The following is a 20,796-nucleotide window of genomic DNA, read 5'->3' on the forward strand; positions in this document are numbered from 1 at the left end:
AACAAAAAAAAAACCCAAACAAAAAAATAACCCAAAAAAAACCACAAAACCAAACAAAAAAAACCCCAACCATAAAAAATCAAACCAAAAAACCAAACCAAAAAAAAACAACACTCCCCCCGCAAAATAAAAACAAAAACCCAAAAAAACCCAACCAAAAACAAACAAACAAATTAAAAAAGCCACCCCAGAGGTTTCTATATCTCAGCATGAGGAAGAATGCAGCTCAGCAACTTCACTTTTAATGCACTAAAAGCCTTTCCGTGTCTCGCTGTCTGTTGGGTTCTCGCAGGGAAACTTTAGACGCGTCAGATAAAAAGTGCAAAAGGTGAATTCCTGCCTGGGCAGCCTGTGCTCACTGCCCACTGCTCCAGGCTGATGTTGATTTTACACCAGAAACAGCCACTTCCAGCTGCAAACCAACACTTCAGGCTCACCGATTCCCTCCCTCCTCGAGAACGTTCTCTGGGCTGCATGAAAGTGCTAAAAAAGTGATTTAAAGTTCATCACAGATCACTGAGGTTGGGAAAAACATCCAAGATGATCAAGTTCAAGCTGTGCCCAACTTTGTCACCGGCTCAGAGCGCTGAGTGTCACCTCCAGCCATTCCTGGGACACCTCCAGGGATAAGGAGCAGCATTAAAACTCTCTCAATCCCAAATGCTTCCCCATGCATTGACTGAGCTCTGTTTTGAGCAGGGCCAAAGTGGGGTTTGGCTCAAAACAAAGCCTGGCTTTTGTGCTGGCCTGAGCCATGGGAGTGCTGTGGCCACCACTGGCCTCTGTCACACGAGGCCACCACGAGCTCTGAGCTGGGGAGGTGACACAGGGACATCTGTTGGACATCTGGGCTGAGCTCAGCACACCACGAGGGCTTCCAACACTGGCAAAACTTTCAGGGGAAAAAAAAAAAATAATATATATATATATATAATCAAAGGCAGGCTTATCTTTTACCCTGCCAGGATGACAAAAAAGATTCTGGTGATGACAAAAAAGATTCTGGTGATGATTTTCTCCAAGCCCTGATGAGGTGTGAGGATGCTGAAAGGCAGACAGGACACCCTGCTCACCCTGAGGGTGCTCAAACGTCGGGCTGAACCTTCTGGATGATGACACCAGGGAATTTCTTTTATTACAAATAAACCCAGACTTCATAAAGTCACTGCATGGTTTGGGTTTGAAGGGATTTTAAAAGTCATCCAGTCCCAGCTTTTGCCTTGGGCAAGGATGGTTTTTACTATCCCAGGTTACTCCAAGCTCCAGCCTTGGACATTTCCAGGGATGGGGCAGCCACAGCTTCCCTGGGAAATCCATTCCAGGCAAGAATTCCTTCCCAATATTCCATCTCAACCACTGTGAACCCATGCTCCTGGTCCTGTCACTCCAGGCTCTTATAAAATTCCTTTTCCATCTTTCTCAGCTTCTCAAATTCCCTTTCTCAGGTTCTTGCCTCAGGTAAAACCGCTCAGGAGGCAGCAGAGTGTTCCGAGCCCATCCCAGCACAGCTGAGATTTGGCTTTGCTGCATTAAACCCTTCCAACAGACCCTGGAATTTGGGTAATTCAAGGTATAATGCTCAGGACAGATGGCCAACTCCACATTCCCAAGGATTTTTTTTTTTTTTTTTGGCTGAACAAGCCACTCTTGCCATGTCACTGCTGCCAGCACAGCAGTCACAAATTCCAGTAGGGAACAACCAAAAAATAAAATAAAATAAAATAAAAAAACCCCTCCAAGTTGGTGGTGGCTGTTTTTACAATGACCAGTGATTAAATTAGCTTAGTTAAAGGATCTTGAATTTATTCCAGTGTCACAGTTATTGGCAGGGATGAAGTTTCACATCAGCCAATTAACTAAATGCACTATTACTGTATCTCAGCTGCTTAAGCTCATCAGTTAATTAAGAGCTCAGTGTAAGCTGAAAATAGGAATCTTACCTGACACACATCCCAAACATACATTACCTTTAATGATTTAATTTTACACTTCCACGTTACGTTCCTCAGGTGCCTGAGGAAAACTGAAGGGCGGTTGTTTGGTTTAAGGAAAAGTGAAAGCGAAAGCCAAATAAACATTTACAGATTTTCATCTCAGAAACTGGATTTCTCAGAATGAGATCTGCTGTTTTATTCAGCCCTGTTTTGCAGGGTGGGTTTTCATAGTAAAGTTAATAGTTCACATTCAAATTTGAATTAAAATAAATAAAGTAAAGAAAAATAAGGAAAAACAAAGAAAAATTAAGTAAAGTGAAAGCAAAAATTAAACATTTACAGATTTCAGATTTCTCAGAATGACACCTGCTGATTTATTCAGCCTTGCTTTACAGGGTGGTTTTTCATAGTAAAGTTAATAATTCACATTAAATTTTGAATTGAAACAAATAAAGAAAATAAAGAAAAATTAAGAAAAGTGAAAGCAAAAATTAAACATTTACAGATTTCAGATTTTTCAGAATGACACCTGCTGATTTATTCAGCCTTGTTTTACAGGCTAGTTTTTTCATAGTAAAGTTAATGGTTCACATTCAATTCTGAATTAAAACAAATAAAGAAAAATTAAGAAAAGTGAAAGCGAAAGTCACACAAACATTTACAGATTTCATCTCAGAAATTTGATTTCTCAGAATGATACCTGCTGCTTTATTCAGCCCTATTTTACAGGAGTAAAATTAGTATTTCACATCCAATTTTGCAACTCAACTCCTCTCTGCTCTCCTGCACAATCATCCCCCAGGAAACTGCAGCCCCTGTGCTGGATAAACCTCCACAGCTGGAATTAAGGGCAGAACACACCACCAACCTCTTGGCCAGAAGGAATTCCTACCCTTCAAGCACATATTTTGTTAAGAAATCCACATTTATCCCTGAGTTAGAGAGAAGTAATAACAGATAAGGACTCCAGTGGATTGCTGAGATAATTATAAAAGCAATCTGAGCTAAAATGAAAAACGTGCAAGCCTTTGTTGCAACTTGTATAAATACCTGGATGTCTTGTACAAAAAAAAAAAAAAAACCTTAAACCAACTCAGTGCTGTAAATGGGATGTGAACAAAACAGCCTTAAAACTCCATCTTTTCAAGGCCTTTTTATCTCCCTGTGGATGTACTTGGGGAAAAAATAGCCTCAAGGATTATTGATGCAATCAGAGAAGGGTTTGGGCTGGAAGGGACCTTGAGGGACACATCCAGTGCCACCCCCTGCCACCAGCAAGGACATTGTCACTGTCCCAGGTGGCTCCAAGCTCTGTCCAAACCTGACCTTGGCCATTTCCAGGGATCCAGGGGCAGCCACAGCTTCTCTGTGCCAGCAAATCCAACCCTAAATATTTAAAAACCCCCCAAATTAGGAATTTAATCGAGGCCTCCTCCTCCCAATCTCTGCTGCTGCCCATGAAGGACCTTGGAGGAGGAACAGAACTCTGCCCCTCTCCATTCCAATTGCTGAAAGGGAGAGAGATTAAAGCAGGCAGAGCCTTTCCACCTTTAGCAAATTAATCTGATCTCTTTCAGAAGTCCCTGAGCACACCAGGCTTTAGCTCTATTAATGGCCCTGAGTGATGCTCGCTCAGAGCTTCCAAAGGACACAGCCCGGCCTTTAAGTAACTCCCTTTCAAAGGCAGAAATCTGATTGAAAACGCTTTTAATTCTCCACAACTCAGGGGCAGGCTCAGACCTGGCAGCACAGGAGTGATGTTGGCAAAGCTCTCACTTGTTACAGACCCAGAAGGAGCTGAAGCAGGGCTTGGCTTGTGTTTTTTTAGAAAAGTCCTCACTATAATGCTCAAGGAGTTTATTTCTCCTGTAAAACAAGAGCAGAGCTCTATGTCAGGACAGATGCACTTTCCCTGCTTTATTTAAGACATAATTGATGTAGTAACAGGTTAAATAAATAAGTGAGTGAAGATGCTGGGCTTTAAAGTGTCTGAAGCAGGGCTTGGCCATGGGCTGGGCTTGTGTTTTTTTTTTTTAGAAAAGTCCTCACCAAAATGCTCAAGTTTATTTCTCCTGTGGAACAAGAGCAGAGCTCTTTGTCAGGACAGATGCCACTTTTCCTGCTTTTTCCCTGCTTTATTTAAGACATAATTGATGTAATAACAGGTTAAATAAATAATTGGGTGAAGATGCTGGGCTTTAAAGTGTCTGAAGCAGGGCTTGGCTTGTGTTTTTTTTAGAAAAGTCATCACCATAATGCTCAAGGAGCTTATTTCTCCTGTAAAACAAGAGCAGAGCTCTATGTCAGGACAGATGCACTTTCCCTGCTTTTTCCCTGCTTTATTTAAGATATAATTGATGTAGTAACAGGTTAAATAAATAAGTGGGTGAAGATGCTGAGCTTTAAAAGTGTCTGCAGGAAAAGTTTTGAGTTCAGCAGAGCCTCTTCTCACCTCTCCTTCTCCTTTCTGTTTTTCCTTTCAAGGCAAAACAGTTTCAAACTGCAGGATGAGAAGTTTGACTGGGAATAATTAATATTTATGCATTATTAAAAAGAGATTCTTATTTCAGCCTGGTGAAAACAAGAGCCCAACTGCCCCCCATGAGTTCTCAGGGCAGGTGTGATTATTTTTGGTTTAGGTAAAGGAAACTCCTGCAAGCGTTGGGGAAATCAAACCCCAACACCCCAAACCTGCTGATTTAACTGCAGCAGTTAAAAAGAATTCATAAGAATGGCTGGATGCAAGTCCATGGCAAATTCACTAATTGCTGTGCTCTAATGAGCAAACCATGGCCAGGAAGTGCTGATTCCACAGCTCTGAACAAAGCCCAGAGCAGCAGAACTGGGGCCACTCTCAGACCTGTGGAAAAGCTGAGGATGAGCAGGAGAAAAAAATGCATTTAAAAAATGTTCCCATCTGAGCAGCATCCACACAGCTTCCCCCTTCATTATTAGCATCAAAACTGCCTTTAACTCACAATAATCTCTGAAATATCTTGAATAAAAAATATTCTGTGAAATAAAAAAAAAGGACTCCTAATTTATTAATTCAACAAAAGCAGCAAAAGTTGGGAAAACACAAAGAAAAGCAACAGGGGTGGAGATCCCCCCCCCCCTTCACAGGGACCCATTATTAGCATCAAAATTACCTTTAACTCACAATAATCTCTGAAATATCTTGATAGAAAAATATTCTGTGAAATAAAAAAAAGGACTCCTAATTTATTAATTCAACAGAAGGCAGCAAAAGTTGGAAAAACACAAAGAAACGGGGTGCAAATCCCTAAATCTGAATTACACAGGAAGATTCCCCTCAACTGGAAAAAAAAAATGCCCTGATGAATTTATAATAATGAAAGAAGGAAGGGTGAATTCAGTGAGCAGAGAGAAATGCACTTCATCAATGGGAGATGAATTCAGCCTGGAAATTTGGCAGGCACAGCAATCAGATAGCGACAGAATCCTTGAGCAGGCAAACCTGGAAAGAGCTCCGAGACAAGATTAGATCAGCTGGTGGAATTTCTAAGACAGAATATTCTGCTTGACACAGCACTGGAGCAGAGACACAGGAGCCTTTGGCATCATGGACTTTGCAGAATTTTTGTCTGGAGCTGAATTGTCGATGCTTAATGAAGTGGGTTTGGAACAGGCTCGATTTTCAGCATCGCTCTGGACAGAGCTGCCAGGAGATGTTAAAGCAGGACACTGGCAACAATCAAAATGTTTCCTTCCTCCCTCACCCCGAAATATCTGCAATATTTTCCTAACTAATGTGAGCTCAATGCAAATGATTAACTCTTGGTAATAAGTTTCCCCAGCATAAGGAGATAAAATGCTAATGTGGTTCCTTTCCCCAGTCCTGTAGCAAAACAATCATCAGGAAAAAACATCAACAGAGGCAGAAAGAATTGCCTGTTGCATTCCTAAGACAAAACACTTTCTTTAGGATGGATTAAAGCAGAAAAATAAAAATAAAAATTCATAAAAGAACCTGTTGATTTCCCAAAGCAATATTGTGAAGAGGTTGTGGTGAGTAGAAATTATTAAATAAGTTTAACTTAAAAATTCTGGAGGATATTTGCTCTCTGAGAACTGATCCTGGGATGGAGGAGTGTTTGGAGCCCACCCATTCCTGCCATGTGAAAGATAAAAAAAAAGAGAAATTTGGGTTCTTGTTTAAATGGGTGACTCTGTTTTCCCCACTGCTGGGCACCAACATTCCAACCCCCAGTAAATTATTTCAATTTTCAAGTTAAAATTTCCATTTTCAAGCTAAAATTTCCATTTTCAAGCTAAAATTTCCATTTCAAAGCCGCCAGAGTGACAATTGAATCAAAAGCCACGACTTCTCCTCCTCAACTTAAACCCAAATCCTACAACAACCAATATTTAGGAGAATTAGAATTAGAAAGGGCCCAAAACTTCCCAGTTCACCTCTAATAACAGCAGAGAAGAACCTGTTACGTTTTCTATAGGTTTGTGTTATTTAGGAGAATAAAAACCCCCAAAACAGCCCAATTTTTAAGAAAAAAAAAAAATTGATATTTTTACAGAAATAATCTCTGCCTACCCGTGATTAGAAAATCTCTATTATGAAGCAGAGCTCAAGGACTAAAAGCTGATTTACAACTAAAGTTTTTTGTTTTTTTTTTCTCTGCCTTGTAACACCAAACCACAACAGCTCGTTCTGACAATGCTGCTGCTCCTTTTTTTTAATTCCCAGCCGCCAGACTAAAATCTTGTATTCCCTTATTCTATTTTGCAGGAGTCTCAGATAAAGCCAAGCTCGTGCCTGTAGTAATTCTGGAGTTATTTCAGAGAGCCCTGGATACACATGAGGAATGTGATTTGTTGGGATGCACGAAGGCAGTAAAAAAAAATTAAAAAATGGGATTTTGCTGAGGCCATCCAATCTGTGAGTGACTGGAAGTGTGTGACTTCAGTCAAGCAATAATCATGTGGTTTTCTGTTGAAATTTGAGCTTTTTTTTGGCACCAGGACTACTTTTAGAGCTGGATAAACACACAATGGAGCTCTATGGATGTGAAAAAAAAAAAACCACACAAAAGGAGTGAGGACTCGTCTCAAATGAGCATTTAAACCTGCCTCGGGATAATATCCAATATTGATCAGCACTTCACAGAAGGTATTTTTATTCTGAAAGCATTCATATTTATAGCAACCCATGTGCTTTTCACGAACTTATGTGGGCACAGAGCAAAAAAATATTAAAAAAAAGGAAAAAAAAAATCAGTCTGCTACGTGTTCCACCGAGCCAAACCATCAACATGCAGCTCATGAGTGCAATAAAAAAATAAAAATAAAGTTTAAATAGCTCTGTGACAGCTTTCCTGAAGAAGGAGCTGTGATTTCCCCACCTGTTTCAAGAGCCAGTTTGGTGATTTCAGGCACTGGGAGGATGGAGATGCTCAAGGAAATGGAGATATTGGCTCATCCTCAGCCAAATCTGGGAATTGCTGCTCCTTGGAAGCTTCAGCTGAGAGTGTTTGACTTTTGTACCTGCACTAAAAAAAAATATCTAAAATATGTTTATGTGTTCAAAGATTTGAGTGTTCCCTTCCCACTGGGAGCACGTCCCCTCTGAGAGATGCTCAGGAGAATTGAAAAGCCTCAATATTCTGCTTTTTTTTTGCTAGAGGAAAGGCTTTCAGGTATTGTGGAAAAAGTCACTGCTCTGTTCAAGGATTTTAGGAGATCCACAGCAAAATGAGAATGGAATAAATGGAATAAAAATTGGAATAAAATAATGGAATAAATGGAATAAAATAATGGAATAAATGGAATAAAATAATGGAATAAATGGAATAAAATAATGGAATAAATGGAATAAAATAATGGAATAAATGGAATAAAATAATGGAATAAAATTTGAGCTGGAAGTCAGTGTGAAAACTTTTGAGTTTTTACTGGTGAAATAACCAAAAGTCTCAGCTGCCTGTTGATAAAGGGCAATACAGTGAAAATGGCCAGTGCAGCTGTGAACCCAGAACCCAAATCTTCTCTCAAAAACAGAATCTTGGTGAGGAGTGGACGGAATAAAGTGCAGAATATTGAATTTTCTGCCTTCAGGACACTCTTTAGACAAATCCAGCTCCTGAGATGGGGAAAGCCACAGTGAAGGCACAAACCCAGCACGTGTGACACAGCTTCTCCAGGAAATGCTTTGTGCACCTTAAATTAAGCAATTTTTCCTAAAATTCTCCAGCCAGCCATTACCCCTGTGCTGGCTGATGATCTGCTGCAGGCTCAGATGCTCCCACAGAAAAAAAAAAAATAAAAAGAAAAATCCCCAATTGGCAGAGAGGATAAAAAATGGCATTTGGCAGGTGCAGGTATAGTCTTTGCTATTTTCTAAGTGCTCTTTTTTTTCCCAAAAAAATCTGTATTTACCCACACACAGGCAAGGAAATCACAGGAGATGAGGGTTCTGCGTGGCAGGGAAATAAAGCAACAAAGTAAATGCCACGGAGAGATTTTTTCTTCTTCTGCAGAATGCACAGCTCCCTTCATCACAGCATGGGAGCAGAGCTGGAGCTTCAGGACTGAATTTTAAAAATAGAAAGGTAACGAGTCTCCAATCCCAAAGTGCTGTGCTCTGCTTCCGATGCCATTTCAGGCCCTGGGAGTGCTCTCAAAGAGCACACAGCTCCTCTGGGAAAAGGTGAAAAAATGCCTCCCCTCCATAAGCTCTGTTGTCTGAACTAAGAGAATTATTTATAGTCGCTGCATTTATTATATATTATTATAAACTGTTAGGAGCTGTAAAATGTTTATCATTTTTTTTGCTCAAATTTCCATTTGTTTATGGAAAGGTGGTGGTGGTGATGCTGGACTGAATTTATGTGTTTTAAGAGTAAACTTTCCCTGTTAAACATGTGCAATCCACAGCTCTGCGTGACACATTTTTCCCATTTTAGCCTCTAATCTTTTCTCCCCCCTGGGCACTACCTGTTCTTGCTGCAAAATACTGAAGCATTTTTATTTTTTTTTTTTTCACTCTCCCATTTGTGAAGTGCTTCTGCTTTCATGGCTGAGAATGTGGGGGGGGAAAAAAAAAGAGAAAAAAAACCCAAAAAAAACCCACATGACAGATCATGCAGAAAACTCCCCAAATCCCCTCCCTTCCACCTAATCTGCAGCACAAGGATGTCTTTATACACACACATATATATCTATAGATAGACAGACAGGCACACAGAAAATCCTCCAGCACATCTGAGATTCTCCAGAAGCAAAAAAAAAAAAAAAAAAAAAAAAAAAATCAGCACTTCAGAGCTGTGCCCATCTCCTCCCACAAATGGCTTTTCAAGCAGGGGCTTTGAATTTTCCCTTTTTAAATCCTGTTCAACGAGAAGAGAGGGGGAAGATGGGCAGGGAAAAGGACACTGAGAAGAGGCTGAAGGGAGGAGCTGCTAAAACTGCTCTAATCCACAAGCCCAGCAGCAGTTTCTGCTTTGGGAAGGAAGATTTCCAAATGTTTTCCATCAAGCCTGGGATGTCAACTGGATGTGGAGCAGCTCCTGCAAATTGATAGCATCCAGTAATTGTTCTTGTATTTATTACCTGCAGTGCCCTTGCATTTCCCAGGGCTGGGGAGCCTCAGGATGGAGACTGATGGCATTTAAAATGTTTAAGGTAGTCTAAGAAACTTTAGCCTCATTTAAGACAGTTTTTAATTTACTCTTGAAATGGGGGAATAGAACAAAAAAAAAAAAAAAAAAAAAAAAAAAAAAAAAAAAAAAAAAAAACCACCAAAAACACTTTCTGCAGTTTGCTGTGTCCCATCTTTGGTCCAGCTCCCACTGGTATTAACCTGAGTGTGCCTGGGCCAGCACAAGGCAGAAAAAGGGAAATTCAGGTTCCAGCTGAACCTGAAATAACCCACAGGAGACATTTTCCCTGCTCACAGGTCAAACAGGGCAGTGTCAGCTGTGCTGGAGGTGTTTTCCACACCCAGGGCCAGGAGCATCCCTGTGCTTTGGGACACAGCCCTGCAGGAGGATGTTTTGGCTCCATCACCTCTTCTGCTCAGTCTGAAACATTGAATTCCACCTCAAAAAACACAATCCCCACGTCAGGGGAAACCTTTTTGTTTGCTAAAAAAACAAGAAAACAAACCAAGCAAAAAAAAGAAAAAAAAAAATCCCTCCCAAAACTGACAGTTCATTTACTTTCTAAGGAGTGGAACATTTCTGTTTTGTCAGCTCTCAATTGCCAGACGACACAGAAGCAGCAGATGAAACTCTAACTGAAAACCTCAGAGTGCAAGAAAAGGGTTTTATTCTGCACTTAGTCACTGATTCCTCCTTTTTTATTCCTCCACAAAACAGCCTTTCCCTCTTTTTTGGGGGGGACTGAACCTCAGCACTCTCATAACGAGTCTTGCAAAAGAAAGAAGAGTCCTCCTAAATTTATTTTTTTAAAAATAAGGATTAAGAGATAAAACCCAACTAAAATATCGGCAGTAAAGGAGGCTGAATATTAAGGCAGTGAAAGCCAAGGTGGGAAATTGAAAATAATTTGTTTAAAAATGTATCAGACATTTATACACTCTAAATTATGAGGAGGAGTTATATTCTCTTCTCAGTCACAATCACTTGGTCATGAACTTTCCAGATCTTAATATTCTTCCTTTCTTAGAGGTAACCAAAGCAATTAAGGCCAACTTGACCCTTCTTTGTACCTGCAAGAAAACTCCCAGGAATTTGCAACTTAACTGCAAGGCAAAAAAAAATCTGTATTTCAGGCTTCAACTGTATTATAATTTGTGAGTCATAAATTACATTATTCAACATTCACATGCAAAATAACAGCTATCACATTACTTGCTGCAACCAGAGTGGATGGCTGCTTTGTAGAGTTGATTCAAACTGGCAACTAATAATATTTTCCATTTATCAAAAAATCTCCAAAAGCACAACGACTGTTCAATTTATTGTGTTTAACATGCAGCGAAGGAGGATGTTTGTCGTTTTCAACAATCCCAAATAGAGAAACTAAAATAAATCACTTCATCCAGAAGCCAAACAAACAATTACACGGAGGAACAAGCCAAAAAGGAAACCAAACAGCTTCGTTTGCCAGCCCTTATTAACAGCAAAAAAAAAAAAAAAAATAAATAACACCTTATTTCAATTTATGAGAGCTCCTTGTTATCACCTGGAAAACAAAACCCAAGTGTGGTGGTGCACAAATGGAAAGTGTCACAGCAGCAGAGTGACGTGCCAGGAGATGAACACTTGGGGCTGAATTATCAGCACCAATTCCCACATCCCAATAACCTCCAGGAGAGGCTGTGGGTGCCCAGCCCTCGGGAAATCAGAGTTATTAAAGGTTGCTTTTATTCGAAAGATCAGATAAAACCCACACAGAACTCTTGTGGAAATCACACACTTGTTTAGGCTGGAAAAGACTTTTAGGATCTTCACTGTGACCTCTAAACCCCATCCCCAAGTGCTCCATCTACACATCCTTTAAAAACACCCAGGCATGGAGCAGGAAAGATTTGGAGCAAATTTCATCTATACATCCTTTAAATACACCCAGGCATGGAGCAGGACCAAACTTCACAGCCATACTAAGCTTTTTTTGGGTTTTTTTTGATTATTCCATTAAAAAAAACCCAACAAAACCAAAACAAACCACACAAAACGCCCCAAAGTAGGACCCAACAGCAAAAGCCAGCCCTGATTTATTAATATTTTTACCAGCCCTCTATTCCAGACCAGCAAGAACTACCTGAAATCCAGAGATGCCTCTTTCAGATGGCAAGAGAAGCCCAGCCAGGTGTTGTGTGCAAGAAAAAAAAACCCATCACAGCCTGCACCCAACAGCTCCAACCCAGTGGAAAAAAAATCCCTCTGGGAGACTCTTTGTGTGCTCCAGCACAAAAGGGAGGCACCAAATGCTCTGAAGTGCTGAGCCATGAGCTGCTTGTTTAACCCCACCGTGCCAGCCTGGCAGAGCCCGGCTCTATCAGTGCAATTGTCAAATCTTGCTGCTTAAATATGCAAATTCCCCCACAGAGAAAGCAGTTATTGTGACTTCCAGTTAGCCCTGTGATGCTCAGCCCCTGCACAGCGCTCAAGGAAAATATTTAGGAATGTGTTGTCCAGTCTCTGGGAGCAGAGGTGGAACAAAATATTTGCTTTTCTCTGAGTTAATGAAGCTCCTGGTGCTGCATCAAACTCTGCACAGGAGGAATTGATGGTTGGGATAATCTCCCGTTCTGCCAGGCCTGTTCTCACTGCTGGGTGATGGGGGGCAGCAGGAAAGAAGACAAATTTCCAACAGAATCAGCATCTTTGCTCCCGAGGAAGGGCGATAAGAACCGTGGCAGGCAGGAGGGTGAGCACCGTGTCACGGAGAGCTCAGCAGCAATCAGACAGCTGCAGCCAAAGGCCTTAATCTGGGATGACTTGTGCTTCCAGCCAAGTGTTCCCTGCTTTTTCCCTCATTCCACACCTCTAAAGTGTCTCACTGAACTGCACCAGGTCAAAGGAAAATGCGACTTCTGAGAGGGGTGAGAGTTTGCCATGAGAGAACGGGCAGGTTCCTCCTTTTCCTTCTCTCAAAAGAAGTTGAGGAGCCCTCCAGGAAGGACTGGCACAGCTCTCCTGGTTCTGCTCAACTGAACATACCTGATGTACAGGCACAAGGGCAGAGTTTTCCAGCAGTGAATTCCAAGCCCAAATCTCTTCTGAAAACACCAGTGAGGAGGTCACACAGCCTGGGAAGTGGCTGGAGAAAAGTCCTTTCTCCCCTGGTCTCACCATCCTGCAGGAACTCAGTCACCTTTGACAAGGCACAGCTGGAAGAGGTGTAGTGCTCCTGAAACCTTGGAATATCGGGTGGGAGACAGCTGAGCTAAAGGGATGAAGTGGGGAAAACCTGTGTCTATAAACCAGTTAATGATGTCCTTTAATGACTCCCCAATAAATCCACACCCACCACAATTTGGTTCTGCCGAGCTACAAACACACCGAGCCCCGAGACAGGAAAAGTTCCTGTCTATGCCAAACAACGTCCTGGTGAAATGGAAACTTGCTGAAAAGAGCAGTGCTAATGAAACAGCTGGTACCAATCTGCAAAACCCATTTCATTTCCAGCCCGATGGGCAGAGCAGCATCTGTTCAATTCTTGGTGAGGAACAGCCTCCTCCTGCTCCGGTCACTGCAAACAGAACTGTGCAATAAGCTGGGCTTTTGATTAGCTCCATCTCACACATGCAGACAACACCTGAGGATCCACAGCAGCTCTCCTGACACACACACACAGGCATCCTGACCTTGAAAAATGCCCAGAGATAGAGACAAAGGAAGCACACGTGGCCAGGACATGCCGTCAGCTCTGCCAAGCTGCACACGAGTAACGGGAAGTGCCGGCCATGGACAAAAACACTGAGGAGAATACAGGGATGTGACAAATCCTCCTCTTGACTCCAATAACACAATTGAGCACGATTTTGCCACTCCCCACTGCCCTGGAATAAATTGAAGCTGGGATGAATCAGACTTGAGAGGCTGGCTCCCACTTTCAGCCACTGCTGTCTAATCGAGCTCTCGCAATTCTCCAGGAAACTTTTCCATCCTGGGGAAAAGACAAAAAGCCTCTCCAAAATAAGCCCCTCACTGGCAAGTTACAATCATCACGTTCCAAAACACCTTCCTAGGATTTCAAAATGTTCTGGCCCTGCTCAGTGACAGCAATCTGAAAGCGAATGTAGCGGGGCTGGGTCACAACCCCAGAGCTGGAGGAAATGAGCCCCACTTGGGGAACAGCACAAAACCATCTCCCTGCACAGGTCTGAGCTCCAAATGGTGTCCACTCGTGCTTCAGCTGGTGCACTGGCTGATGCCTGCAGACAGAAGCTCCCTTGAGACACCAAGTCAGGTTTCAGACTTGCTGAGGGCGCGTTGGCAGAATTTGTAAAGCCCCAAACTGGCGCGGGCTGGACTTTGACATCTGGGGAGCCACGTTCAGAGAAGACACTCAGAGCTTCTTCCAGCCTAACCTACCCTCCCTTTCCTCCTTGTGGAGAGGCAGGAACAGATCTGTAGCATTACAAAACAGGCTATTGCACACTGGAGCTGATTGTTTAAGACAGTCCTAAGAAGCTCATAATTCAAGTGAAATTTCAGCGCCTCTCACTTCGGCGAGACAACCTTAAGGAACATTACCCTGAGAGCATGAATCAACACGAGCCAGCTGACACGAATTTCACATCTCTTCCATCTCCAAAGCCCAGCTGCTGTTGTAAGGAGCCAGGCACAATGGGTTATTTAACCCCAGAGCAGCAGAGTGCCATGCCCTGGGAGCAGCAGGCAGGGACACAGAAATCCTGCCCACCTCACACGCTGCTCTTGGGGCGTGGAATCTCTTTTACAATAGAACCCAAACCCTGATCGTGTTCTCCTCCTGGATCTCATTCATTCGATATCACAGGTGAGATAAGAGCGAGGAAATTAAACCCAGCCTATTTCTGTGACATGATCTCACCTCATCACACCAAAGCACATCTCAGGACAAGCACCAGTGGAGCTTTTAATGCTATTTTTTTTTTTTTGTCAAGATTTTGGGGGATGGGATGATTCCTGCTGTTCTTTTTCTCTGACTGGTCCATTCTGCTCAGCACTCTTGCAGGTTGGTAAATCTGCTTAGTACAGATGCATTTTAGGTAACCCACTTATTCTCTTTTTACTGATAGAGAGGATTCGTACCACTCAGAGCTACAAAATTCCTTTTAATGACACTGATGTGATCAAACCCACAGGAGGTGGTGGAGCCTCCCTCTCTGGAGACATTCCAGACCCACCTGGACGTGTCCCTGTGTCACCTTCTCCATGACCTGCCTCAGCAGGGGGGTTGGACTGGATGATCTCGAGGTCACTCCTGACCCCAAAGCTTTTCTTTTGGGATTCTGTGAAGCCCCACACAGCTCTCAGCAGCTGGAACTCTGCTGTTTCCATGAACTCTGTATCTGGCATCAATCAGCAGATGGTGGGTGCAGATACAACTCCAAGCACTGCATATTTTTACATTATGGAACGACAGCAAAGTCACTGATAGAGAGAACACCCATCACCCGGGACATCCAAAATAAAACCAGCCTGATAAATAACATTCTGTAAGACACAGAGGGGAAAACACAAACCTATCCCAGCAAATCCTCCTCCTGAAATCCGCACACCCCGAGGACTCGCTTACAAGTCAAGCATCCTGTTGGTTAGCCTGACTTTCAACGACTATAAAACACACACCAGCTCAGCTGGAGAACATCAGGGCTCCACAAACAAACCCTGAGAGCTTTGAAAAAGCAAATCATTGGGGTCGTTTAAGCTGGAGAAAAAAACCACGGCGGTGGAAAAAGGCTGCTGACACCGCTTTGCTCCCTGAAGTCGGGGACAGCCACAGGGAGAGACCAGGCTGCTCCAGCAGCATCTCCAGGGATCTCTCTCTCTCTTTAAGGGTGGCTGGGGCTGGAGAAAAGCACCTTTCCTGAGCTGAAAAACAACCCCACACAGCAGTGCCAGCCCAGGAATCATCTTCCTCACACCACAAGGAGCGGAGGAGCCCCGAGGAGGAAAACAAAACTTGGGGAGCCCCGGGCAGGCCCTTTATCCCCCAGGGTGGGTTTATTCCAGCGCTGGCCGAGCGGCCGAGGCCCCTCAGCAGAGCCCGGGCGGGCGGACCCCACACGGCTCCCCGGGATCCCCTCAGGGAGCCCCGGTACAGCCCCTCAGGCCAGGGCCGGGCTGTGCCCGCGGGGCAGCGCCCGCCCGGCCAAGTTAGGGGGAAAAAGCTGAGGGAGAAGCCGGGGGAGGCAGCAGGAGCGGCGGCCGGACGCGGCTCCCCCGCCCCGCCGCAGGCCCCGGCCCGCAGCGCCCCCGCCCCGGGGTCCCCCCTCAGGCCCGGCCCGGCCCGGCCCGGCGCTCACCTCCGGTGCCGTCCGAGTTCTCGTTGAGGCTGCCCGAGGAGTCGTGGTGGGAGCCCACACACCCGCCCATGGGGCCCGCAGACCCGCCGCCGAGCCGCCCCCCGCCCCCCTCCCCTGCACCGAGCTCCGCCGCCGGCCGGGCAGGCGCGATGGCTGCGGGGCCGCCTCCCGCTCCCGACACCGCCCCGACACCGCCCCGAACACCCAACACCGCCCCGAACACCGCCCTGAACACCGCCCCGACACCGCCCCCGGGGCGAGGCCTGCGCCCGCCGCCTGCCTGCGGACCGCCCCGGTACGGCACCGAGACCGGTACTGGGGTCGGTACCGGGACCGCCCCAAAACCGCACCGGCACCGAGAACCGGCACTGCCTCCGCCCGCGGGATCGTCCCGACACTGGCACCGTTGCCAGCACCGAGACCGGCACCGAGAACCGGCCCCGCTTCCGGCCCGCGGGCCTGCCCCAGCACCAGCACAGGGACCGGCACCGAGACCGGCATTTGGGACTGGGGCTGCCCCGATATCGATACTGACACTGACACCGGCACCGGGACTGCCTGCGGCCCGTGGGACCGCCCCGGCACCGAGACCGGCACAGGGAGCGCCTCTGGCCCGCAGGACGGCACCGACACCGACACTGACACTGAGACCAGCATCCAGGACTGGGGCCGCTCCGACACCGGCACAGGGACCGGCACAGGCACAGGGAGCACCTCTGGCCCGTGGGGCCGGCACCAAAACCAGCATTCAGGACCGGGACAGCCCCAACATCAACACCAACATCAGGATTGTCCCGATATCAACACCAGCACCCAGGACCAGAACCACCCCGGCACTGAGACCAGCACCGAGACCAGCATCCAGGACCAGAACCACCCCAACACTGACACCGACATCGGGATTGCCTGGCACTGAGACCAGAACTGAAACCAGCATCCAGGACCAGGACAACCCCAACATCAACACCGACATCGGGATTGCCCTGACACCGGCACTCAGGACCGGGACCGGGACCACCCCAACACCGGCACCGAGACAAGCATCCAGGACCGGGACAGCCCTGACATCAACACTGACACCGGGATTGCCCCAACACCGGCACCCAGGACCAGAACTGCCCCAGCACCGAGACCGGCATCCAGGACCAAGACTGCCCCAACATCAACACCGATATCGGGATTGCCCCGGCACCGACACCAGGACCGGGACAGCCCCGACACCAGGATGCAGGGCCATCCACGGTCCCCAGCCCTGGCTGTGTTTATCCTCTGCTGACCCGCGGCTCCCCTGTGCTCTGCCCCATCCCCGGGGTGTCCAAGGATGGAGCTCTGAGCATCCCGGCCTAGTGAAAGGTGTCCTGTGGAACAAGAAGGTCTATAAGGTCCTCCCCAATCCAAACTGTGGTTCTGTGATTTTTCTCTGCACACAGAGAGAAAATCCTCACTCAGATAAATCCCTGCCCCAGCCACCCACCCCTGTGTTATCACACTGCCAGTTTGAAATAAAAACTCGGTGCTTTTTGGTCAATCTGACCAAACCAAGCAGGCTTCAGTTCTCTGAAAAGTTTGACTTTTATGCTCTTAATACCCAGCTGGGTTATCTCACTTGAGCAGCAATCCCACCCTGGGACTGGGGAGTTACAATCCCTACACTATCAGATACACTGGAGCTCCTTGGAATAATCAGCAAGAAGTCAGAACACTGAAAAAATGGGAGCAGACAGTGCAAAAAATAAAGGCTGGTAACAGACTGTGCTCCGGGTTCCCCACACTCTCTGCTATACATGGCAGCTTCATGTTCTTGTACACACAGCAGCACAAAACAAAACTCAAGCTGAGCATATTTTTCCCTCCACAAAGATGACATTGCAAATGTGTTTTTTGGAATTAAAATAGCCTAGCTTGTTTGTAGAGTTTCTAGCCACCACAGTGAAAAGAACTGATGGACAAAGGCAGTTTTTTTCTGCCGTGAATTTCCCTGTGTAATCTTCATACCAAAAGCCCAGCCAGCCTTTGGGAAGGCTCTTGTGTTGATAATTAAAATCCCAAACGTATGAGATAAGCCGAGTGCCAAATGCCGAGCACTTTGTCATCTGAGAACAAAAAAGGCACAGAGCTCATCTGCTTTATTGGGTCCAAATGGGAAGGTCAGGCCTGGTAAGAAAGCCCAAAGAACAATTATTAAAGTCTCAGCACATGCCCACTAATTACAACAAAAGCAGAAACTCCTCGTCTGGGCAGACATTTAAACCAGATCAAGGAACCACACGGAGCTCAGTTGTTTTCTTTTCAGATTTTATCTGAGGCCCACGTGGAGGGTTTCCCCATATACACGCTGTAGAATCAGAGAAATTGTAGAATCACAAAATCAGTTGGGTTGGAAAAGAGCTCCAAGAGCACAGAGTGCCACCTGTGCCCAAAGCCCACCTTGTCCCCAGCCCAGAGCACTCAGTGCCACCTCCAGGTGACACCTCCAGGTTTGGGGCACTCCAAACCTCCCCGAGCATCCCATCCCATTCCCTGAGCTCTGTCAGGCTGGGGGGAGGAGGGATTGAATATTATTTGTTCAAAAACTGTAAGAAACTTGGAAGACAGCTGCAAAATTCTCCTAGAAGTAGGTGTTGGAGTGAGTCCTTTATCATCGAGATGCTTGAACGTGTCCAGAGTGGGGCAACAAAGCTGGGGAAGGGATTGGAAAACAAGCCATATGAGGGAACTGGGGGTGTTTAGCCTGGAGAAAAGGAGACTCAGAGGTGACCTTATCACTCTCTGCAACTCCCTGAAGGTTGTTGTGGACAGATGAGGTTGGTCTCTTTGTCCAGGCAGCACTGACAGAACGAGAAGACAGTCTTCAGCTGCACCAAGGGAAATACAGGTTGGAAGTTTTTCACAGAGTGATTAAATACTGGAATAGTCTGCCCAAGGAGGTGGTGGAGTCACCATCCCTGGATGTGTTTAAAAGGAAACTGGATGTGGCATTTGATACCGTGATCTAGTTGAGGTGTCAGGGCTGGGTTGGACTCGATGGTCTTGAAGGTCTCTTCCAACCTACACATTCTGTGGTTCTGTGATCAGAGTCCATCACTCTGCAGGGAAATCATGGACGGTGGGGAGGCACTTGTGGGATTCACACTGGAAGGGCTTCTGCTGCCCAGGGAGATCCCAAAACTGGTGGGAACCCAATGTGACTCTGTTCCATAACACAGGGCTGGCTGCAGGACTCTGGGCTGACATGGGAAAATCTGTCCCCACCAGTCTGCTCGTGGAGCCTTGGAAAAACACACCAGAGCTTGTTATTCTGCCCATTTGGGACCAAGCTCTTTCACTGGGTACCTCGTTGTTCTCTCACACAGAGTATGGAGCACATAAATTCCATGTTTGTGTGCAGATAAATACTCAGGATGGGCCAGAGCGAATATTTCCAGCCTGACCCCACGGATCAGGATGTACTAGCAACGTTCTAATAAAGTCCTGAAGGAAAAAAAACAAGCCTTTTCTCTAAATGGATTATTTAGTTTGAAGGTTATTCCTCCTCAAAATAAGTTTTCCCTGAGCTTTGCAATCAGATTTTCTGCACCTCAATCTCAGCTGTGCTCCAACACCCACAGTGGCCTTGCACAAGTCAGTAACCTTGGCTGCAGTGTTCCTATCAGTGGATCAGTGTTTGCCTGCACATCTCTTGGGGGCACGGCCAGGATTAATTAATTCTTGCTCTTTATGACCCTCTAACAGCCTGCAAGGTGTGGGGTGTAAAACACCTAACACCAAAAGTGACTTTTCACAGTTAAAGGGTGTCATGGATGGGCTGGTCCATGGAGGTGCCACTGCCCTGTGTGGTTGGGATTTTTTTGGGGTCACAAACCCTGCAGTGCCAGCAGCTGGAGGATTTTCTCATAGCACAAATCCTGTGTTGTCCTGGGAGCACCTGAGGGATGGGATTGGTGGTGTGTAAATCCCCTGTGCATTGAGTTGGAGTGACCCTGGAGGAGGCACCAGGATGAGCAGAGGATGGAGCAGCTCTGCTGGGAGAGCTGGGATTGTTCAGCCTGGACAGGAGGAGCTTTGGGGTGACACAATTGTGGCCTCACAGGGCCTGAAGGAGCTGCAGGAAAGATGGGGAGGGATAATTTCCAAGGGATGGAGTGACAGGATGCCGGGAAATGGACTCAAACTGACAGAGAGCAGGGTTAGATGGGATATTGGGAAGAAATTTTTCCCTGTGAGGGTAGTGAGGCTCTCAGAAGGTGCCCAAAGAAGCTGTGGCTGCCCCTGGATCCCAGGAAGTGTCCCCTGGATCCCTGGAAGTGTTCAATGCCAGGCTGGATGGGGTTTGGAGCACCCTGGGGCAGGGGAAGTTGTCCCTGCCCACAGCAAAGAGATCAGAACTGCATGATCTTTAAAGTCCCTTCCAACCCAGGCCATTCCACGGCTCTGTGATTGCCAGGCATCAATAATATAATTTCCTATATAATCCTATACAATAAAACATTTTCTGCACTTCTCCAGTTCTCCTCCCCAGCTGGGCTCTCGCTGTTTGCTCGCAGTCAGTGCTGGTGGGTTTTGCCATCACATGATGATCCAGAGTGATAAATCCCCGTTCTCTGATGATTCAGCTCTGTGTGGGAACGAGGATGAGATGCTGACAAATGGCATCAGCACTGAAACTTCTCTCTCAGGCATCCACATTGTGATTTTTAGCAGTGCTGCCCAGGACAGCACAATCAAAGTCTTCACATTGTGAGTGAAAATCTTCCCGGATTTCTCTCCCAGATTTCTGCCATCCTGATTTTGACAGATGGGAAAGGGAGACACAGCTGATGAGGTTATCAACCAAAGGTCCCATGGGGAGCAGGAGCAGGAAAGAACCCTGGAGTCCTGCTCGTTTTCCTCCTCAGAGAGTCTGGA

At 45.9% G+C, this 20,796-nt stretch overlaps 2 protein-coding genes across 6 annotated transcripts in view; both read right to left on the minus strand.

The window, feature by feature from the left end:
* The window catches only part of UBTD2 (ubiquitin domain containing 2), a 42,060-nt gene extending 26,090 nt beyond the window's left edge, over positions 1 to 15,970 (minus strand). The window contains exon 1 of the mRNA XM_083872106.1: positions 15,892 to 15,970. Within this exon, the coding sequence (XP_083728232.1) occupies positions 15,892 to 15,961 (70 nt within the window). The 5' untranslated portion in view covers positions 15,962 to 15,970. The remainder of the gene's footprint in view (positions 1 to 15,891) is intronic.
* SH3TC2 (SH3 domain and tetratricopeptide repeats 2) overlaps positions 1 to 20,796 on the minus strand; it is a 317,636-nt gene that overhangs the window by 152,474 nt on the left and 144,366 nt on the right. The gene's annotated exons all lie outside the window — the stretch shown is intronic.

Source organism: Zosterops lateralis (genome assembly GCF_965231275.1).
Source record: "Zosterops lateralis genome assembly, chromosome: 14".
NCBI classification, from domain to species: Eukaryota; Metazoa; Chordata; class Aves; order Passeriformes; family Zosteropidae; genus Zosterops; species Zosterops lateralis.